This window comes from Miniopterus natalensis, chromosome 14 (genome assembly GCF_054644295.1).
Source record: "Miniopterus natalensis isolate mMinNat1 chromosome 14, mMinNat1.hap1, whole genome shotgun sequence".
NCBI classification, from domain to species: domain Eukaryota; kingdom Metazoa; phylum Chordata; class Mammalia; order Chiroptera; family Miniopteridae; genus Miniopterus; species Miniopterus natalensis.
The window spans coordinates 37,473,117-37,497,622 of NC_142094.1; the positions used below are offsets into that span (position 1 = coordinate 37,473,117).

Here is a 24,506-nt window from a genome sequence, read left to right on the forward strand (position 1 = left end):
TTTTAGTATGGTACATTTGTTATAATTAATGAATAAATATTGATAATTATTATTAACTAAAATTCATACATTATTCATATTTTTAAAAATTTTTGCCTAATGTCTTTATTCTTTTCCAGAATATATTTAGTCATGTTTCCTTAGGCTCCTCTTGGCTGTAACAGTTTCTCAGACTTTCCTTGTTTTTGATGACCTTGACATTTTTAAGGAGTACAGGTCAGATGTTTTGTAGAATGTCCCTCAATTGGGATTTGTCTGATGTTTTTCCCATTATCTCTTGGGGTCAGGAGTTGGGGGAGAGCAAGACCACCGAGGTAGAGTACCATTTTCATATCACATCAAGGGCATATTACTTATTACTGGTGATAGTCACCTTGATCATCTGGCTAAGGTAGTGTCAAGTTTCTCTACTGTAAAGTTACTCTTTTTCCCCCCTTGTATACCAGTTTTAATGTTATTGTTGCATTTGCCCTGTTCAGCTTTTCTCATCCTTTTATTTTCAGTTCTTCTGAGTTCACTTTTACATTCATTGTGATAATGATATAGTTGGGTTTTTACTGTCAAATTTTGTGCATTCTATTTGTCCTACTTTTTAAATTTTTATACTTTATTTTCCTATTTAAGTGTATATTCTTGAAAAGTCTTAGCTTTTATCTCTTCAGATATTGCTTTTCCCCCATTTTCTCCATTCTTATCTTCTGTAACTTTGATTAGAGTTATGTTAGATATTTTAAGTTTATCTTTCATGTCTCTTCACTTTTATGTTTTTCATCATTTGGTCACTCTGTGCTACAGCATTATAATTTCTTCTTAACTGTTACCCAGTTCGCAAATTCTCTTCATCAGTGTCAATGTGCAGTTTTGGAGTTTTTCTTGTCTTTTGCTTTTTGTTTTTCTGTAAGCTCTAATTGTTTCTTAAATGTGCCTGGTCATTTTTTATACTCTCTTGCTTCTTGTTTATTTATAAATTATCTTGTATTTCATTCCATAATTTGTATGATCAGATTGGCAACCTCATTATCTGAAGTCTTTGGTAGCCTAAATGTCTTGTTTTGCTTCTGCCTCTTGCTCATCTCATGGTGCTTTATTTCCCTTGAGTGTGGGGATTGTGTTCGTATTTGTAGGCTGTGGATATCCTTAAAGTGAAGGGACTCCAAAAAGGATTTGCAAGGTTGCTACTAGGCTATAATTGCTATAATCTCTGGGCTTGAGATTTCTCCCATAGCTCAGATTTTGCCATGAAGTCAGCATGCTAGTTTACTCTATAGTTACTAATTATTAGAGGAAACTATCATCCTGGTCATTCTTTTCTTCTTGACAATAAGACAGTTTTCTTTTTTGCCTCACTTTATTGTCATTTGGTGTGTTTTTTTTCTAGTTTACCCTTTCAGGGTTCATATAACCCTTTTAAGGGTCTGCTTTGTATGGACCCAAGACAGTATCAAACAAACAAACAAACAGTATTTTAGCCTTTATCCTTATAATTTTTTGATTGGAGAGAAAGATCATTTGTCATCATAGAATATCCCATTTTCTGGATTTTATTATTACTCACACTGCAAGAATACTTAGGTAGTATGTTGCTCTATCTCTGTCCCTAGCGTATCTTATAAACTGCTGGTTAGATCTCATTGGTGAGGTTATGAATTGGTGGGGGTTTTTTGCAAGAATATTTCATAGATGGTTCTGTGTACTTCTTATTACATTACATGAAGAAATTAAAAATGTGAACAGACCAATAGCAAATAAGAATATCATAAACCTCCCAACAATGAAAAGTCCAGGACCAGATGGTAAGAATAAATGCCAATCTTTCTCAAACTCTTTTAAAAATCGAAGAGGAAAGAATACTGCCAAACTTATAAGTTCAGCATTACCCTGATAACCAGAAAGCCAGATAAAGGACACTACAAGAAAACTACATGCCAATATCCTTGATGAATATAGATAGAAAATTCTCAACAAAATACTAGCAAACCAAATTCAGCAACACATTAAAAGAATCATACATCGTGGTCAAGAGGCAAGGATGGTTTAACACCTGCAAATCAATGGATACACATTAATAGAACAAAAGATGACAATTATATGATCGTCATATTAGATGCAGAAAAAGCAACAAATTGGGTACGAAAGGAATACTTCAACATGATGATGGCCATATATGACAAACCCATGGCTAATATCATACTTGGCAGTGAATGGTCAAAAGCTTCCCCATGAAGATCAACAAGACAAGGGCATCCATTTTTACCACTCCTATAGTACTGGAAGTCCTAGCCAGAGCAACTTGGCAAGAAAAGGATATGAAAGGCATCCAGATCGGAAAGAAAGAAGTAAAATTGTCTTTGTTTGCAGATGATATGATCTCATATATAGAAAATCCTAGACTACACTAAAAAAAAAAGTCAGAGATAATAAACTAATTTAGTAAAGTTGCAAGATAAAAAAATCAACATACACAAATAACTTGTGTTTCTGTACACTAACAACAAACTGAAAAATAAAACAAGCTCATTTATAATATCAAAAATAGTAAAATGCTAGGAATAAAACTAAAATTTATGAGACATTGATGCAAGAAATTGAAGAAGACACAAATGAAAGATATCCCATTCATGGATTAGAAAAATTAATATTAAAATGTTCACTCTACCGAAAGTCATCTATAGATTCAATGCAACCCCTATCAAAATTCCAATGGTATTTTTCACAGAAATAGTAAAAATAATCCTAAAATTTATATGGAACCACAAAAGACCCCTACTAGCCCAACCAATCTTGAGAAAGAACAAAGCTGGAGGCACAACACTTTCTGATTTCAAACTATAAAACAATACTACAAAGCTCTGGTAATCAAAACAGTATGGTACTGGCATAAAAACAGACACATAGGCCAATGGAGCAGTATCAAGAACCCAGAAATAAACCCACGAATATGCGTTCAGCTAATATTTGACAAGGGAGCCAGGAATACTCAGTAAGGAAAGAATAGTCTCTTCAATAAATGGTGTTAGGCAAACTGGATATTCACATACAAATGAATGAAATTGGACCCCTATCTTAAACCATTCATAAACATTAACTCAGAATGGATTAGAGATTTCAGTCTAAGACCTGAAACTATAAAACTTCTAGGAAAAACCATAGGGAAAAGCTCCTTGACACTGGTCTTAGTAATGAGTGCTTGGATATACACCAAAAGTACAAGCAAAAATAAACAAATGGGACTACATCAAACTAAAAAGCTTCTGTACAGCAAAAGAAACAACCAGCAAAATGAAAAAGCAACCTATGGAATAGGAAAAGATACTTGCAAACCATCTAAACAAGTTCTATAACTCAATAGCAAAAAAAAAAATCCGATGAAAAAATAGCCCAGCTGGGCATGGCTCAGCAGTTGAGCATCAACCTAGGATCCAGGAGATTGTGGTTCAGTTCCCGTATATATTTTTTAAAAATGGACAAAGGATTTGAATGGACATTTTTTCCAAAGAAGACATGCAAATGGCCAACAAATGCATGAAAAGATGCTTATACTAATCATCAGGAAAATGCAGATCAAAACCACAATGAGATACGACCTCACACCTGTTAGAATGGCTGTTATCAAAAAGACGAGACAAGCATTGGCAAGGCCGTGGAGAAAAGGAAACTCTTGTGCAGTGTTTTTTGTGGGTATGTAAATTGGTATTACCACTACGGAAAACAGTATGGAGATTCCTCAAAAAATTAAAAATAGAACTACTATATGATCCAGCAATCCCACTTCTGGGTAGATGTCCGAAAGAAAGAAAGAAAGAAAGAAAGAGAGAGAGAGAGAGAGAGAGAGAGAGGGGGGGGGGGGGGGGGAGGGGGAGAGGGGGAGAGGGAGGGAGGGAGGGAGGGACGGACGGAGGGAGGGAGGGAGGGAGGGACGGAGGGAGGGACTGTCTTGAAGAGATACCTGCACCCCCATATTCACTACAGCATCATTCACAATAGCCAAGACATGAAAACAACTTATGTGTCCATTGATGGATGAATGGGTAAATGAAATGTGACACACACAACACACACACAGTGGAAAATTTATTATAATATTAAATATTTTTTTAGACATAAGGAAATCCTGCTTTTTGCAACATGGGTGGATCTTAAGAACATTATGCTAAGTCACAGAGAAAGACAAATGTATGTTCTCACTTATATGTAGAATCTAAAATAGCCAAACTCAAAGAAATAGTATGGCGATTGCCAGGGAGAGGGTGATATTAGGAGATGTTAGTCAAAGGATACAAACTTCCATCTAAAAGATGGATAAGGCCCAGCCAGGCATGGGTCGCTCAGCAGTTGAGCATTGACTTAGGATCCAGAAGATCTCGATCCTCAGTAGGAGGCATGCAGGAGGCAGCTAATCAATGACTCTCATCATTGATGTTTCTATTTCTCTTCCCCTCTCCCTTCCTCTCTCTGAAATCAATAAAGATATATTTTAAAAATAATAAAAAAATAAAATAAGTTCTGGGAATCTAATGGTGACTATAATTAACAATACTGTATTATATACATGAAAATTAAGAGAGTAGATCTTACGTGTTACCACAAAAAGTGGTAATAATGTGGGAGGATTGAGGTGTGAACTAAGCTTGTGGTAATCATTTCTCAGTATATGTGTATATTGAATCATATTGTACACCTTAAACGTACATGTGTTTTATGTCAGTATCTCAGTAAAGTTGGGGAAAATGTGTAGTTTTTTTTTTTATGATAAGAATGACCAGTGGATATAGGTATCACCAGCCTGGTGCATCCAATAAAGTTCCCTGTCAGTTTCCTCCTACTGGTTTTTAGCAGAAATTGATCATTTTCCTTCATTGCTTCTAGGTCTATTATTTTATTAAGTAGTATAGAAGAAATAAATTGTAACTCTTTCATTCTTTCTGCATTTATTAGCTTCTAATATTTATGTAAAGATGAACTGAAAAGGGATTTCTGGGTCAGGGTGAATTGTACATATACTTTTGCTGGATATTGCCAAATTCGCCTTTATAGGCACTATACCTTGTGTATATCCAGCTTCAATGGATGAGTGTGCCTGTTTGTCGCAACTTTGCCAATAGAATTTGGCAAACTAAAATTTTAGCCAATCTGTTAGGTAAGAAAAGATAGCCCATTGTTTTAATTTATGAGTGAGGTTGTTAAACTGTTATAAAGCAAGTAACAGTGTTGTAGATTGGAAAAGGATATTATAAAGTATTAAATATATTTTTCCCAAATTTAAAAAATACTTCTTTCATGGCTTCATGAAATTTTTATGGGATTTTTACATTTTTTATATTTTCTAAGCTATCAGCTATCATCTAAAAATAATCTGCATTGTGTTCCTCTAACTACATGGCCCTCTTATTACTTAAGAAATTCAACCTGTTACTTTTCTGACTGCTCTCATAAAATATATTGTTGGCTTATATAACTGCTTAAAGACGAGTATAGCCTTAAGAATTCAAGTGCTGCCATGGTCAGTGTCACAGGTTCTGTCAGTAAAAAAGCATACCGTTGGATGAGGATTTAAAAAAATTCAAGTGCTTTCTACAGTTTATACTGAGCCATCAGAAGTATTTATTTTTACTTTGCTTTATATCTAGGGGTGATCAAGATAAATTTAAAAACCAAAATCCTATTCCATAGTGATTCCATCTTTAAATACCCTTCTGTTATCGAAGTTTGTAGTTAGATATCTCATTAGGTCTTCTTTGGCCCTCATTTATACACCTTCTAGTGAGGCAAACGACAGACTAGGATACTTACAAAATAAGGATTCTTGTGTTTATTGCTGGATCACTTCCAGTCTTGTTCACTAAGATTTAAAAGTAGATTGATTTTAAGAAGTTTCTTCAATAGTGTGAGACTTTCTGGGTGCACACTATATGTAAATACAGATAGCTGAATTATAGGTCCAAAACATAATTAATTGCAGACTATTTTAAAAAGCAGTTGCTAATTACAGGTCTAAATTCTTAAGTCTGGTGTCTTTCTTCTCCCTCTTTAGTCCTAGATTTCCTGGCTCTAGGAATTTTCCTCCTCTTTCTTGTCCCAGAACTTTAAGCAAAATGGATCTATCTTTTATTTCTTATGTGAGAATTTCCTGAAAGTCTTGTTTTTATACCAGAGCCTTATACTGTAGATTTTCCCTCAAACATACCTGTTAGATTATACCTCCTATCCCAGATCTCTGTCATGTTTTACTTAATCGTTTTTGAAAGAACGGCTGATGTTGATTGTTACTGCATAACACTAAATACTATATTAAGAGCTTCATATACTTTATGTTAATTTTCACAAAAATTGAGGTAGGTATCTTCGTTGAACAGATGCAGAAATTGAGGTCCAGAGATAGCAGTTTGTCCAGATTCACACAGCAGACCCTGCACAATCCTACCCACCTTATTATGTTGCCTTCTAAGGAACCTATTATAAGTTCATAAAAGGGGGGAAAGAAAATGAAACAGTAATGCCAGGTTGACTTTCCTTGGGGTTATGGTTACCTGGATTTTATAACCCTTTGTTATTCTCTAAAAAGTAGTTTTTCTTATTAAAAAAAGTAATTATATTCTTGTAATGGAAAATTTGAAAAATATAGGTATGTTTAAAGAAAATGTCTTAACAGTTTTTTAGTATATATGCAGTATGTTCATAATACTGCCATCTCTTTTGTATGTATTAATTAATGATAATTGAACTTGATGTTTCATCACACCTTAAACTTTCTCATCTTTTTATTTTGAAAATCAAAGAATTTGATATCTTAAGTATGGTCTTCTACAAAAAGCAGACAAAACTTGTCTTTTCCCTAATAAGTTTTAATGTTTCTTGATCCTTTCCTAACTTCACTCCTGTATTAAGCTTCTCTAGATTGATACTACTATCTCTTTCTTTGTACTCTCTTTGGATACAAAATCTTGTGGATTCTATTCTAGATTATTCTGACTTTAAGATTAGTTTTCCCTAAATATCCTTTTCATATTGTGCCATGTTCTTAAAAAATCTGATCAAGATTTCTGTCAAATAAACCCCACCTCACTGGTATATCAGCTTTAAAAATATATATAAACCTTTTGAATAAAGTCTTTTATCTAGTTAAAAGGTCTTTTAGCATTCTCCCTTTTCAGATTATCAACTTGAAGTCGAGGTTAAGATTCACTTCCGTTAATTAGTAAATACATACAGCAATTAAAAAAGCTTTAGCCTGGCTGGTATGGCTCAGCAGCTGAGCATTGACCTAGGGTCCAGGAGATCACGGTTCGATTTGCAGCCAGGGCACATGCCCGGGTTGCGGGCTTAATCCTCAGAAGGGGGCTTGTGGGAGGCAGCCTCTCATCATTGATGTTTCTCTCTCTCTTGCTCTCCCCTCTCTCTGAAATCAATAAAGACGTTTAGAAAATGGCTCTTTAATCTTTACTTAAAATTTCATTAACATGTATCTATATAGTTTGTATCATACTATCATACATTTATTAATTTTGCCTTAAAATTTTTCAGTTGTTTAATGTGTGTGTATTTTTTGTCCCTAACTAGATTGTAGGCTCCTCGGAGGCAGAGGCTAGTGTGATAAATTTTATTTACCTTTATTTTAATGCACAGTAAAATGTTATCTGTACAATAGGTGCTTAATAAGTACTTAATAGTTTACCTTATAACCCACAAATATGCTATGGGTTATTCTATTCTTAGGATAAATTTAAGTTTTCCCTTGGCACAAACTGTGTAATTATAAAGAACTACTATGATGATCTTTAGTTACTTTTCTTGGTGATATGCTATGTATGGAGGAATAGTACTCATTTGACTCTGGATCTTTTATTCTAGGTTGTTTGGGTTTTGTTTTGTTCAGGGAGTTTTTTGGTCAGTTATTACTTTGATTAAAAAAGTATCCAAGAGCATATCCTTTCTTCTCTGTTTACAGTTTAATGACTAGCTTTTTATTAAGCAATGTAACTTACAGCCTGAGTTTGCAGGATGTTTGTCCTTACATAAATAATGGTAAACTCTCAACCTACAAGTAGAGCAATCAAAGATTAAACTTAGATAAGCTTGCCTGAGGCCTTTAGACCTCTCTTCCAAAGTCTAGTGTTTGAAAACAGTGCTGAATACTAGAAAGAGAGTTAAAACTCTTTACTGTCCCGTGAGGATTCCCACATACTTTTAACTCCTGAATTGATTGTTGTGATATTATTTCATGTCCTCAATAAAATCTACATTTGTTGACTTGGGACCATATAATTAATAATTTTTTTAAAAAATTCTTTTTTAACAATGGATTGAGTCAGATACTTGCCAGAGTGCTACAGCTAGTTCCTGTGCCATTATATTCTGGTGCCCTATGAAACAGGCCAAAGTGCTTTGGTGTACTGCCAAGTACCATGTGCTGAGATAGCTGTGGCCTAGAGAGTCCCTGAGAGTGATGCCAATCATCATCAAAAAGCATTTTTTTAAGCACCTATCTGTACATGGTTCTATCCTAGGCACTGTACAAAACGAGTTAAACAGACATGACCCCTGCCCCCTGGGAGTTTTCAATCTAAGATGATGCTGACATGGACAGACATAAAGGATATTGAGACAACTGAACAAACATTGAACAAGAACATAAAGCACTAACATTATGCACAAGCAAAGGGGTAAGTGCATTTTGTGGGATAGTGTATAAAGGAAGCCTCTTGGGACATGAGCAGGGTGGGTAGAGCAATTAAGTCAACTTCTGTCAGGTTAGGTTAGTTTTCATTGGGTAGTTGGGTTTTCATACAGACTCAATAAAAATAGAGACAGGACATTCCAGAAACAGTGCAACAAAAAGAAGACTTGGAGCAAGAAGAGAACTTTAAAACTATATTATTGGACTCTTGGTGACCTCCAAAACTTGCAGTTCTGGGTAGTTCAGAATCTGAAAGTGGAGTTGATGTTTTGACTTAACAAGTTGCCGTTTAAATTGGGTCTAGGGCAAAATAGTTCACTGCAAAGAAAAAACAAACTTAGAAACTTGAGTAGTTTCTGCAAGCAATCTATTTGCTTGTTAATTCTCTTTTTATAAAGTATTGGCCGCTTAACAGAAACCTTGCAGTTCATGGGAGCTACAGTCATCTTAGTTATCTTATGAATTACCTAAAAATGCTCATTAAATTATGTTTTGTGTTAGAAACTATAGCACTCAGTAACACAGAAATTATTTTTCAAGAATCGGTCAGGGTATTTTTGAGAATACCTTTCTATCCTTGAGAAAGGTCTTAGGAATTCCAGGTATTATTGTAAGCAGTGCCAGTAGATGTTGAATGCTAAGTATTGCCTGCCCCTCATTCATTAACTTATCTTTGGAGATATGCCTTGAACACCATTCATACATATAGACTTGAATTTAATATATATATATTTTAAATATATCTGTTGATTTCAGAGAGAGGAAAGGAGAGGGAGAGAGAGAGATAGAAACATCAATGATGAGAGAGTCATTGATGGGCTGCCTCCTGCACGCCCTCAACGGGGGACCAAGACCACAACCCGGGCAAGTGCCCTGACCGGGAATCGAACCCCAATCGCCTGGATCCCAGGTCGATGCTTAACCGCTGAGCCATGCCCGGCCGGGCTAGACTTGAATTTAAATCACAGCTGCAGCAAAATTTGAATTTACCCAAAATATTAGGGTGTAGTTATTTTTTTTACAAAAGTTTTTGGGTTTTTTTTAATCCTCACCCAAGGATTTTTTTTTTATTGATTTTAGAGTGAAAGGAAGGGAAAGAGAAACATTGATGTGACAGAGAAGCATCAATTGGTTGCCTCCCGTATGCTCCCCCACCAGGGATCGCACCCACAACCTGTTGGTGCATGGAACAATGCTCCAACCAACTGAGCAACCCAGCCAGGGCCAAAAGCTTTTTTATTTTATGAAAGAATTCACAATAGATTTCCTTTTGTCATCCATATGTAAATACAATACTGTTGAAAACATAAGTGGTGAAGCCCACTGAGGCATTAAAAATTCAATAATGCCGTTTTAAAATATTGAAACCTTTTTATGCCCTTACATATTTAACTTGTAAAGTGCATTTTTTCATACTTCTCCCCATTAGAATTGATGTTTTCAAGGGCTGGAGTCTTGCATTTCTTCGCTTCCCATAACTCTTTGTGCTATAATCTGACAATAAGAACCTAGTGGCTATTAGTATTTTCCTTTTATAACCCCCAAGTCATGGGGTAGCAGCACATGATAAGCTTCCTGACAGGAAGGGTTTCGTTTAGTGACTGTCATCCAGAGGACTTCAGTGATTGTTCTTACTCACTAAATAACTTGCCTAGGTAATCTTGAGTTCTCAGAAATACCTCCTATGGGTGGCAGCTTATAATTCTAATGGTATATTTACCACTAGACATTTAACCTCTTTTAATTATTGAACTAATCTTGGATTACTCTATCTGGAAGAGCCTTGAGAGCTTTAGACAAAATAAGCTTAAGACAAAAGCCTTAACAATTTTGTCAGAAAAACTGGAATTAGGGACCATAAAACATACCCAGTGTCTTCCTTTAATCCAGCGTATCTTTTGCATATGACCCAAAGGGTGAGTAGAAAATGAAGAGTGAGGGTTTTGTTTATTTGTTTTTGCTTATACAGAAAGAGTTTGCACGCAATGATTCAGGAAGAAAATTGGAAATTGAGCTAATTTTGTTAGAATCCTCTGAGATCTTTAAAGGAAAGATAATTCAAACATCTCTAGATTGTGTGTGTTTGTGATAGATAAAGGTGATAGTGATGGATTACTTCCTAGGAATTAAGTTTTTTGTACAAAGGTTGATAAGTTTTTTTAGGAATTAAATTGCTTTATTCTGCCAATAGATAGTTCCAAGTACCCTGTTAAAAAGAGGAAGGAAAGAAGTTACATTGGAAGCATGTAAAATGCTGCTTTCCATATAAATTCTGGTTCTCACTGGGTAGGAAATAGTCTTGTAACTTGGGCTCTGTACAGAATAATGAAAAAGGAATACCTAGACATTTTCTTTTTGGAGCTTTTGTTCTAGTTCTGGAGTCAGTGAACTTTTATATATCTATCCATGCTCCAATACAACTTTATTTACAAAAACAGGCGGCCAGCTGGATTTGGCCTATGGGCCATAGTTTCCAACCCCTATTCTAGTATGTGGAAACAATAAGTACATTAGAGTATGTCAGGTGGTAAGTGCTTTGGGAAAAAGAAAACTAGAGCAGAGTAATCAAATAGGAAGTATAGTGAGGTGTAAGTTGGCATGGTGGGACTCTCTGAGATCAAGAAGAAGAGGAACCAGCAAAGGAGACTGAAAAGTTAGTGGCTAGTGAGATGGAAAGAAAACCAAGAGATGATGAGGCCCTGGAAATGGAATGAAGAACCATATAGCAGGAAGAAGGAGGGAATATCTGTGTCAGCTGTTGCCAAAATAAGAAAGCTAAGATTGGATTTAGCTATGCATAGGTTGTTAGTGACCTTGATGAGTAGTTTTGGTGGAGTGGGTTCAAGAGAGAATTGAATAAGAGTGAAAACACACGTCTTTTGAGGAATTTTGTTGTAAAAGGAGCAAAGAAATGGAGCAATGGGGGAAGAAGGATCAAGTAAAGAGTTTCTTTAAGGTAGAAGAAATAATGGCATGTTTGTATGGAAATCATCCAGCCACGAGTAGGGGGAAAGGATGTGAGAGAGTAGGAGAGAATTGCTGGAGTTGTGGCTTTGCATTGGAGAGGGGATGGGATCTGGTGGATGAGTACATGTGCTGTAGAGTCTATAGTTCTTATGTGGCTTCAGTTTTCTGATTTAAAAATTATCAGAGAATATGAAAGTTGAAGTGTTCTCTTTAATTTTTGGTACCAGCATTTGAGGGATCTTTGGTGACTCACTGAAATGACTTAAAATGCATATATATTTTATTGATTTTTAGAGAGAGAGGAAGGAGAGGGAGAGAGAAAGAGAAACATCAGTGTGAAAGTGGAACATCTAGCTGCTGCCTCCTTCATACCCCCTACCGGGAGTTGAGCCCACAACCTGGGCTTGTGCCCTGACTGGGAATCAAACCAGCAACCTTTTGGTGCATGGGACGGTGCTCAACCAACTGAGCCACACCAGCCAGGGCTAAAATGACTTATATCGTGCCTTCTGAGGAGTTATAAACTTAACCCAGCAAATTTGCATATTTAAAGGATTAAACCCTACGTTATGAGATTAAATAATGATACATATAATGCCTGTGGCACAGCACCTGGAATCGTGCACACTCAAGAAATAATAACTATTAATAGAGGAGGTAGAGTCAGTGTCCACTGAATGCACTGAACTAGGCTTGCTTTATCTATTTGGTCCCAAAACATACCTTGTCATAGTTTTAAATGTTATCTAAGTTAGAATTTGACAATAGTAAGTAAATATGCTAAATTCAAATCATAGGTCCTTTGGTGTCTCTCCAGATGCTCTTTCTACTTCACAATGTGGTCTCTCTTTATACAGTGACGTAGTGATATTATTGGCTCCCGCGATCAAGGGGAAGTATTATTCAGAGACTCTGAAGATAAATGCTTGTTGTTATAGTTTTAATTATTTTATCATATTACCATGTTAATTTCTTTGTACAATGAAAATAAATTGTTTTTGTGTATAGTATCCTCCTGTAGATTGTAAGTCCCCAGGGGTAGGTAATAACACTTGTACATTTCTAAGAAAATGTCTCAAGTAATAGATTCTTTGTAGAGGGTATTCAACAACTATTGTGAATACTAAACCACGGTTTCATGATCCTTTGATTAAACTTAGCTATTCAGTTCTTTAGGCCATGCTCTAATTTAGGCCTAAGACCCTTGCACTATTCTGGAAAATTCTGAAGCTAAATTATATTATTGGACTAAATGGCAGTTAATTAGAATACTTCCAAATGTAGCTATTCCAAATAAATTCCAGAGGGAGGTAGTAGCCAGATTTCACAGTTAAGCACATAATAATAGAAGCATAATTGGCACACACAGCTGTTGGAATGCCATAAAAACTGGTGTTATGATCATTAAAAGAAGCTATTAGAGAATAATACTCAACTAATTATAGCATATTGAAAATCAAAGTAAGATAGATTGGCTTGGTGTAACTATAAGAAAATAGCCTTGGTTACTTTCACACACTGTACCAAGGAAGTAATGAGTGAAGTCAAAGAAGTGATATTCTCACCAAGTACTAGAGAATCTAGTAGTGGCCAGAAGTTGTTTGGGAAGGGCAAGCTGAAACAGTAGCCAATGTGATTAAGAGAAGTGAGAAAACTACTTTTATAAGCAACTGTGTTTGAGGCTTTAATCATAGATTTACTGATAATGAACAAAATTTAGACTATTTTAATTTAGGAGGTAAAACTTAGCTATTCATGCAAATGACTGAGAGATTCTAGCCCTATACAAATCTAGGTTTCCATCACATAACAGTTATTTCTAAAGCATCAGAACAACCAACCTCATTAAAATATTTAAGATCTATAAAAAATATTGAACAGTCATTTTTTAAAATCTCTCTTGTGTTGAAATGTTGCTTGTTTTCTTTGTATCAGGTCCAGTTGTGTACGTCTTGGATCTGGCAGATAGACTGATCTCAAAAGCCTGTCCATTTGCTGCAGCGGGAATAATGGTTGGCTCTATCTATTGGACAGCTGTGACTTACGGAGCAGTGACAGTAATGCAGGTTCACTATTTTACTTTATTCAATAATATTACTTTTGATGTGAAGATCTGTTGAATAGATTTTATTACGAGGGTTTTTTATTTTTAATATATATTTTTTCAATCCTCACCCAAGGATATGTTTATTTTTCATTTTAGAGAGAAGAAGGGAGAGAGAGAAACATCGATGTGAGGGCTGAGGGCAAGGAGCTTTAACAAGTAATAACTTTCTCATGACCTAAAAATAAGAAAATATATAAAAAGCTATATAGTGCCCTGGCCAGTGTGGCTCAGTTGGTTGGACCACCGTCCTGCACACCAGCAGGTGGCGGGTTCGATTTCCTTTCAAGGTGCATACCTGGGTTATAGGTTCGATCCCCAGTTGGGGTGAGTACGGGAGACAATTGATCGATGTTTTTCTCTCTCTCCTCCTCTCTCCCTCCCCCCTTCCTCTCTCTCTCCCTTCCTCTCTCTAAAATTAATTCAAAGAAAAAAAATTTTAAGAGTTATTCAGTGAAAAGTGTCCTTAGTCCTGTCCTTTATTTGCCCAGGTTCTCCTCACCTCCCTGGGTAGCCACTATTATTAATTTCATATATATTCTTCCAAACTTTCTTTGTGCGTATGCAAGAAAAAATAAATATGTTCTCTCACACACACACATACACTTTTTTACCCTAAAGAAGCATATTGAAGCTGCATCCCTCTCTTCACAGTCAATTTTGGAGATCTTTTCATATAAGTGTACAGAAATCTGCTTGACATTCTATGTACAGAATTTGCAGCAGTTTATAGCCAGTCTCTTGTTGGTTAGAAAATTTGTTACTTCCAGTATATAATCAGTAACTGTTGATGAAGGTTAGAGACTTAATTTTAAAATCAGTCCCCCGCCCTTGACTCTTCTCTCTTTATATACCTCTTCCTTAAAGATTTTCAGCTATCATCTCTGCTTTTTGTGTTCCGATCTATGTCTTTTGCCCTAATCTTTCCTCAAATCCAGTTCTACAGTAGCAGCTTGACCCTGCTCCTTAAATGACTTCTTGTGACTTCGTACTCAATATTATTGAAATCAAACTTATCTTTTTCTCAATTTGAAACCTAAATTTATTCATTATAATTTACCTATACTTTTGTTTTTTCACCTCCTCAATTTACAGCCTACATTCTTAGGATTACCTGTAACTTTCTACTACATAGCCCTATATGCAGTCCACCAACCAAGTCCAACCATTTTTCATTTTGATATGTCTTGGATCTATGGATTCCTTTCCACAGTCTTTACCTCATGATTTCTTGTTACTCCCCATCATAACCTGGATGGCTAACAGGGCCTCTTGATTGATTTTGCTAACTCCATTCTCTTCTATCAGTTTATCTATCCTTTCAAATGAATCTTCCTAAATAATGCCTCCAACATCTTACTTCAAGCTTACCATCTCCTGTGCCTTAAGTAGTTCTTCTCAAAAGCAGCACCTAGATTGGTTAAGCATTTCATAAGTAACTCAATAAACACAGTTAGGTTTATAAATGATATAACTTGCTTTTCTTTAATATAAATTAGTGCATGGAAGAAAAAGGGAGTTAAAAAGCAGGTTCTCAAGTAATGTTTCATTCAGCATCATTTTGTTACGTTGGTGAAATACTGTAGGAATTTAATTCTTGTTTATATCAATTAGCCTATGGTGAAATTAGTTTCATTATTCATCATTTCAATTAGAATCATAGAACCTGTTGACACCATTAAAGTGAGGACTTACTATAAATGTAACATTCCAAATTGCATATAACCTCTTTATGCCAGGGTGCATAGTAAGCAGCCTTTCTGGTTGCTCTGTTGATAGTTATGGTGAGATAGTTTATATAAAGCTTCTTCATAAAATGTGGATGACACCCAAAAATCTGGATATAGTCACTAGAGTGAATCACAAATAGTAAACTATCACTTGTCGTAAGTGTAGTGGATAAAGGTTGTGAACTACTGACTTGAAAAAGATCCCATTTCCTTAATCTGCTTTGTTATGCAGGGTCCTCCACCATCTTACTTAGTTCTGCTTTGAGAGCCTGTTGGACTGTCTCCTCCAACCCCTCTTTATATTGTTTAGTTTTTTTACCTCTGGCCTTTGGCTTTTGTCACCTCCCTGCCTAATACCTGTGCTTCCAGTTCCCTCTCTACTAATCCAAATCTAAACCCTCCTTTCAGGCTCAGTTCAGCCACTTTTTCTTGCGTGAAACTTACCAGACAACTGCCCTCTGTAATTTCTTCTTCCTCTGCATTGATGGCATTTTTATTCCTCAAATGTCAGCTAATTTTGTGCTGACCTACATATAATGTATATATTTCTTATATAGATTACCTAAGTTATTTAACTGTTCCTGTATTCAGGCCTTACTTTTCCTATTAGAAGGTAATCTGCTTGAAAGTAGAGACTATCGCCCAGCCGGGCATGGCTCAGCGGTTGAGCGTTGACCTGGGATCCAGGCAATCAGGGTTCGATTCCCGGTCAGGGCACATGCCCGGTTGCGGGCTTGATCAATCACTCTCTCATCATTGATGTTTCTATCTCTCTCTCTCCCTGTCCTTTCCTCTCTCTGAAATCAATAAAGATATATTTTAAAAAAAAAAAAAGGAAAGGCTTAATAGAACTTGTTAAAAAAAAAAAAGTAGAGACTATCTTATATCTATGCATTCCTGTACAGCGTATACATAGAGACTAACACTTAAAAAGCTTTCATAAATACTGATTTTATTATTTTTTTTTAATATGATCATTTCTATCAAGTGTAACAGGTTTGTTTGGTTAATTTGTTTGTTTTGTTTCATTTTTTGTTAATCCTCACCAGAGGTAATTTTTTTCATTGATTTTTTTTAGAGAGAGTGGAAGGGAGGAGTGGGGGGAGAGAGAGAGAGAGAAACATCAGTGTGAAAGAGGCACATCAGTTGGTTGCCCTCCCCCATGCACCCCAACCAGAACCTGCAACATAGGTACGTCCCCTTGACCAGGAATCGTACCTGTGACCCTTCAGTACATGGGCCAGTGCTCTAACCACCGACCACCGACCCACACTGTCTAGGGCCGGTTGATTATTTTCTTTTTTCTTTTTTTTTTTAAATATATCTTTATTGGTTTCAGAGAGAGGACAGGAGAGGGAGAGAGAGAGAGAGAAACATCAATGATGAGAGAGTCATTGATTGAACCCACAATCCGGGCATGTGCCCTGACTGGGAATCGAACCCCGATCGCCTGGATCCTAGGTCGACACTCAACTGCTGAGCCACGCCCGGCCGGGCTGGTTGATTATTTTCTAAGCAATAATTTGTTTCACTGTAATAATGAGTGTCAGTACATCATTAGATCAAGGAAGTTCAGGACGATTCACTAGGACTCACAAAGACATGAAAACTTAGAGCAGATTATATACATTACTTAATGTACAGATACATTACAGGTGTATATTTGTTGCAGATGAGGAAACTAGGCCCTCAGACTGATTTCTCTTAAAACCTAATTAGACTATAAGAAATGGGATGGCTCTTTTTGAGGAAAAGACTTTAACTCAATTTTTAAAGAATTTTGATAATTAATGGGACACTTCAACAACACAGGAGCCTGTTAGAAATGATATCCTCTAGAAAGGGATACCAGTTGTATCTTGGCATTTTGAACCATATTGGTAGGATTCATTCAAAAAGTTAACACTGAGCTGAGAGCTGCCTAAAATATAAAACACATTGAAAGCCCTGATTCCCAGCCTCTAGGAATGTAGAGTAAGACGGAGTGTACATAAATGAATAACTGGAGAACGGTTATAAGGCTGTATAAATAAATGTGAAGAGAGTGTAGACTACATAAGCAATATTTTAATTCATTAAAAGTGAAAAATCATTTGAAGTTAGGAAAAAGGTAAGTCTTGAGCTGACCTTTGAAGGAAATAATTTGGATTGGTAGAGGGAAGAAATGATACAAGCAGGGAGATAAAAATGAACATGATGGTTAATGGTGGCAGTAAAGAAAAAACCTAAAATTATGGTAATACATATATATTAGGTGTTACCATTTAAAAATAACCTTTACATGTGCTGTCTCACGTGAAAAGATTTTTTGTAGCTTAGAAGTGAGAGAGATTAGCTGTGGACATAGGTAGTTCTATGCGGGATTTAAGAGTATTCAGAGCTTGAGCATATTTGTTAGGGAACACTTTACTGGTTCTTTCCTTTTGTTCTCTTATTACTCTGAAGTAAATCAGGTTAAGGAATCAGACTATTCTCTTCTCATTTGTTCCCATTTATTTTTTCATGAACCAGTCTTAGGTTCAGTCTCTGTTAATTGTGAGGAACTTCTGCTTACATTTTTATTGAAAAGACAACACGATGGTTCACTCTTTTTTCTCCAGTGCTGAGCTGAAGACCTTTCAAGAACTGATGCATTTAATCCTTGCTACAATCTTGTGGCATAGATACTATCAGTTATTTAAAAGTTCAAAGAGTTTACATGTCCAGTACCACACAGCAAGGAAGAAGCATTAAGACTCCTGTCCCTAATCTTGGGCTCCTTAGGTGAAACCTGGCCCCAGAGGCAGCAGGAACATTTTATTCTGGAACAGTGGAACCTTAATATCCAGCCTATTTCCCCTTATGCATCTCAAGACAACCCCCATAAGTATTGTCCATTCTTAATTACACTACACTTAATTATCCTAAATTCTAACTAAGAAAACCAATTAATTCATCACTGTTCCATCCTCCCACTTAAAAGTAGGGTTCTAGTAGTCAGTGCTTTAAAAGATCAGGCCTTAATTAAAATTTGTAGGCTTTCGGCATTGGTGAACTGTAGGCCTAGCTGGATATGAAGATCTAGCTTTTAGCTCTTAAGCAGAAAAATAAACAAACCTTTCTCTAAACTTGCAATTCCATAGGCCTTTATTTTATATGTGGATAAACTCTTATAGAAATCATTCTGAATCTCACCCCAAAATTGAAGTCTTAAAAATATTCTGGTTTTGCCCTGGCGAGTGTGGCTCAGTTGGTTGGAACATCATCCTGTGCACTGAAGAGTCTCAGGTTCAATTCCACGGTCAGGGCACATACCTAGGTTGCAGGTTGGATCCCAGTTGGGGTAGGCATGGGAGGTAACTGATTGGTGTTTGTTTCTCTCTCTCCTGCCCTCACCCCTTCCTCTCCCTCTAAAATCAGTAAAAACATATCCTCTGGTAAGGATTTTTAAAAATAATAATAATCTTTTTATTTTTTAATTTTATTTTTTAATTCAATTTACGTTGTTATTTTTATTAGTTTCAGGTGTACAGCATAGTGGTTAGACAGTCATACTTTACAGAGTACCCCCCCACACCCCCAATATTTTCAGTACCCGCCCGGCACCATTCATGGTTATTACAATATTATTGACTATATTTCCTGTGCTGTACTTTACATCCCCATGACTGTTTTGTAACTATCAAATTTGTACCTCTTAATCCCTTCACCCTTTTCACCCAATCTTCCTTCCCCCCTCCCCTCTGGCAGTCATCAGTCAGTACTGTATCTGTGAGTCTGTTTCAAAAAAATAATCTGTTTTTAGATCTTCCGGCATAAAACCAGAGTGTACATGATCTACACAAACTTTGCTGGTTTTGTATTAACCAAGTTAAATGAGCCCCATTGCTTAATTCACCTTTCATTTATTGCCCTTGGGTCTGACAGTAGCAGGTAGTGTTCTACAGGCATTACACTATTCTGTTTTCTTTACAGCATTTATACTTGCCCACTTGTTTGACTTGGTTGTCTCTCACCTCCAGAAGACATCATTTAGCTCACTATTTAACCCCTAGCACTGAGGCCTGTGTCTGGCACATAATCAGAGTTCAGTTAAATGAACGGATGCAAGTGTTCATGCATGGTGAGCCTTAGCTTGAGCACAAAGCATCTCTCTTCTCTTTAGCTGTATGTAACAAGTGGGATGGCGGGCCTTTGCTCACTGTTTGCCCTATTTCCTTTTTTGTTTCCTCATTCTTAGACACCTGGCTGTAAGATTTTAACTGCTACCCACAAGGAATAAACATACCTGAATATTCACTCTGCTTTGTATTTTTGAACTCTAAATTCTAAACAATACATAACCCAGTAAAGGAAATTTCAAATTTGTTTGCCAACACTTTCTGAGAGTATTTTAAATTACATTTAGTTATAAGTTTAAAGTGATCATTATATTGAAAATAATAAAAGATATAAAAAATGGGATGTCCAGAAAAGCATTATAGGTAAAGACGGTCTCTTGCCTAATCTACTTTGCTGCCAGTGTGGGATTAGGGTTTATGAAATACTGTGAGCCAGGCTATTTCACTTTAGGGCAACTCCAGATGATCACCCTTCACATGCAGGATGTGAAGTTGTTAAGTTTCTACCTGGAGACACTGAAGAGTATCAGGTACTGATGCCATGGTTTTTGACCATTTGGAAGACGCTCTCCTCCTGCCCTTTAATATTACATCTTGGTTAGATAAGTTAACAGTGCAAGTCTGGGCTGTATCCCTGACTGAAATTTTAAAAGCACCCATTTTGGTTCTTTCCACATACTTTTATAAAATACTTTTACCTAGATCGAGTGTGTTTTCTATAATTTCAACTTGCCTTGATCATTCTCAGCTTGACCTTATTTCACATCTTGTAGTCCACCTAAAAAAAAATGCTATAATAGCTGACATAAAGGGCATCTCATTTGTGAAAAAAACCTGGGTGAGCTTGCTTTTCTGAGTATATATTAACCCTGACAACTTCTAGTCCTCTCTACGTTCTTTCCTTTCCCTGCTTGCCTGCCCTTCTTTTTCCCTCCTGCCTATAAAAAATGTAGACAGTGTCCTTTGTAATCCTTTCTTCCTGGCTTATTTCTCAAGTGTGATCAGAAAAACTTACATAGTGAGTCCTTTACAGTAGTGTCCTGCTACCAGGCTGTTGCCTCATTGTGTGATACCTTGGGTGGGCTTCCGAACTAGTTTCCTCCCCTTTTAACTGCCAAGAATAATCCCTCAGAGAAATATGTTTAATTTGTGAGCAATTGAAACTTTTGGCTAAAAGGGAGATCATTTGAGACCTTTGAAGAAGAATTTTCAGGGAAATCGTCTAGTTAAAAATAAGGAGCTCACCAACAAAGTGGTGGTGTTGAGAGAAGTGTAAGGCTGAGATTAAGTGGAAAGGATTCTGCTGGGAGGGGAAATATAGAGATTCACAAATACGAATTAATCGTGTACTTCTTGCCCTCTGGGATCTAAACCAATTGAGAAATAGCCCTAAGACCCAGATGAGAGGGGCGGGATTGTTTTAGATTCATTACACCAGAGACAGGACACTGGAGGGTTCCTAGATTGGAAAAAATGACTGGAACCTGTAGCCAAAACTCCTTAGAGCAGTCCCCCAAATATAGACCTTGGAATTGCATTTAGGAAGTTAGGTGTGGAAAGCAGACCTTCATCCAACCAGAGTGATCTCACTATCCCAGACACTACTGAGTGAAGAGAAAGAGCCAAAGGGACGTGAGTTTTCAGGCCATCTCCTGAAGGCAGGTCCTGCCCCTTGGCTGGTTATGCTTACCTCCTATAGGAATAACAGGAAAACATGCTCTGCTAGAAGACAGATAAGACCTAAAATAGCCCAGGCGAACCAAATCAATTAGAAGGAATGGAAGCAAGAACCAGAAGTCTCCTCCTATTCAAATGTAATCAATGTGGGTCACCGTTTTTAAAGCTTATGTTCTAATGTAATATGGTATCACTTGGGAGGTCCCCTCCTCCCCTTTGAGAGGCACTTATAAATAAATCAGGACTGATGGCTTTCCAGCTTATTTTTTATACTTTTTATTTCTGTATTCTTTAGATATTTAGCATTTCCTCTAAAATGAATTGAGCTCGAGCATGCCACATCCCTTCATTAGATAAGGAAATGATTCTAGCAAATGCTGTCTGTTCCACAGGTTGTAGGCCATAAAGAAGGTCTGGATGTTATGGAGAGAGCTGATCCTTTATTCCTTTTAATTGGACTTCCTACTATTCCTGTCATGCTGATATTAGGCAAGATGATTCGCTGGGAGGATTATGTGCTTAGACTATGGCGCAAATACTCAAATAAACTACAAATTTTGAACAGTATATTTCCAGGTAAGGCCCTGAATTGTGGTTGTAACAAGCATGCCAAATTAATCCTGTGGAAGAATCCTTGCATAAAGAGATACTTTAGCAGTGCTACTTTATTAGCACTAATACCCTGCATTTTTTCCCCTATAGGGATTGGTTGTCCTGTTCCTCGAATTCCAGCTGAGGCTAATCCTTTGGCAGATCACGTCTCTGCCACCCGAATTTTATGTGGAGCCCTTGTCTTTCCTACTATTGCGACTATAGTTGGTAAACTGATGTTTAGTAGTGTCAACTCTAATTTACAAAGGACAATCTTGGTAAGATGGCTTTAATATTATTTTTTTCAAGTGACTGTACAAAAGAGAATGAATTGTATATTTGTTTCAAAAAAATGCAAAAAACCAATGGGACTGTATCAATATTCTGTGGCTCCTCCATTTGATCCTCACTGTCATCCAATAGCAAAAAGGGAAGGGTCCACTGCAGTAGCTCTGGCCTGTGGGTGATTTCTCTCTTGGAATATGCATGAATTATCACACCCATCCTCTTCCCAGCAAGGTTATAGTGAAGAGCTTCTGCTCTAGGGTCAGACTGCCTGGTTCAGACCCTATCACAGATACTGCCTTGCTGAGAAACTTAAATTTCTTGACGTCTGTGCCTGTAAAATGAAGATAGTAATGGTAGCTACCTCAGAAAACTTATTATGTTTCTCTAAATCCACATTACAAAAAGCTAATTTTCCTTTTTATTTTAGGGTGGAATTGCTTTTGTTGCCATTAAAGGAGCATTCAAGGTTTACTTCAAACAGCAGCAATATTTACGTCAGGCACACCGCAAAATTCTAAATTATCCAGAGCAAGAAGAAGCATAAAACTGTGACTTCCAGACGTTCTGCAGTCCTCATCCTTATGAGTCTGTTGTGTTGTTTTGATTCCATCATTAATGCACAGTAGTGGAGACTTGTGATAAGCTGATGCTCTCGTATTTTTAAGAAATATAATAAAGAAAGCACTTAGGGCCCGAGGAAATCCTCTCAGTAATCGCGGAGCCTAAGGATGTGATCTGTCCTCATTATTCTGTATGTACGTCTTCTATGGCAGTCATCTGAACCGTTATATTAGCATGGTGAACCTGGGCTTTGTTCATATTTTCTTCAGACAGAAATGTAAGGATCAGCCTGTGCAAATATTGAAAAATGCACATGTTTTATTCAAATGCCTTTTGTACATGTTCATGTTCAGTGTTTTCCTAGAATCAGCAACTCAATGAAGGTACTATGAGGATTTTTCTCACTGGCATAATTTGATTACATGTTAAACAGGAGTAAATGTTAATATGAGAAAATGTAAATTAAATTAGTTATAAATAAATAGCAAACCAAAAATGTATGTAAACATTCAAATGATTATCTGAACAAATGCGATTTTGTTGTTTTTCTTAACCCATGTGATGTTCTCCAAAACATGTAGGGTAAAAATTCACAGGGCTTCCAGATCACTTTTTCACTATTAAATATTATTTATATAATGTTGACATCTCAGTTCATAATGTAATTTTGACTTGTGCAGTCTTAATTATGTGTGTGTGTGTGTGTGTGTGTGTGTGTGTGTGTGTGAGAGAGAGAGAGAGAGAGAGAGAGAGACCGAGACCGAGACCGAGACCGAGACCGAGACCCGTCAGGTCCTTCCATCATTGGAATAAGGTTTTTAAATCCGTATTTCTAGAAATTAAAGCTGCCAGATTATAGTAGTTTGAGCACAGAGAACGATTTGCAAAAATAAAAACATCAATAAAGTTATTTTACTCTTCTCTTTCATTGAGTCAGTTATTCAGGTATATGCTGATCACCTCCTTTAAGTCTTGAGTAAATATTGAGGTCATTGTTTTTGGCTTAAGACAGTTTACTATTAAAAAACCCAATACTAATGTTTATAGATTTTAATTGCTTGTCATATTGATAAGAGTAAGTACCTTAATCACTGTTAACTAGTTTTATATTCATTTTTAAAAAACAATTATTTATTTTTAAGCCATTTTTAATATTGGCCCTTTTAATGTTGTTCAGCAATCTAAATGGTCTTGCAGTTACTTTCTTTAATTGAAGTTAAATTTTTAGAAGTTAGTTCCAAAAACCCTATTTATTTTCTTGCTTACAATACCTAATGCATGACAATAATAAACATTTCCCCTTACTGATAAGTGGCCACTTCTCTTTAGAGATGTAGCAAATATAGATTGAGCTTTGAGATTGCAATAAAGTATGTTAACTTGAGTAATTTAAGACTGGTATCTTTTTATAGTACAAATGTTTTAATTTTGAGTTATAACTTGAAGTTGATGTGAATGGCTGTTGAACATTCAAAGTTGTAATTATTTGGGGAGGAAGGGAATATTTGACAGTAGCCTTATTCAGAACACTGCTATAGTTCTGAAGGGAAATAAAAATCTATGATTATATATAAAAGTAGCTTAGGTTATATAGCTGTAATTATAAAATATATTGGCTTTTATTAATTTTTGAGAAGAAATGACAATATTTTCTGCATAATTGTGTTATATAGAACAGCTTTTAGGCAGCCTTTAGTAAAGTTATATAAGCACACAGTTCCCCTTTTACTACTTTAATGTCCAAGATGGGGAAGTAGCTGCTTGGATTTATTGGCATCAAGGCTTGTGAGGGCCAGAGAACTGAGTAACCCTTT

General features: G+C 36.3%; 1 protein-coding gene across 1 annotated transcript in view; it reads left to right on the forward strand.

Moving 5' to 3' along the window:
• The window catches only part of MARCHF5 (membrane associated ring-CH-type finger 5), a 44,696-nt gene extending 21,365 nt beyond the window's left edge, over positions 1–23,331 (forward strand). Inside the window, 4 exon segments of the mRNA XM_087824448.1 lie at positions 13,577–13,707; positions 21,645–21,828; positions 21,955–22,121; positions 22,559–23,331. Coding sequence (XP_087680574.1) covers positions 13,577–13,707; positions 21,645–21,828; positions 21,955–22,121; positions 22,559–22,675 — 599 coding nt within the window. The 3' untranslated portion in view covers positions 22,676–23,331.
• The last annotated feature ends 1,175 nt before the right edge of the window (positions 23,332–24,506 follow it).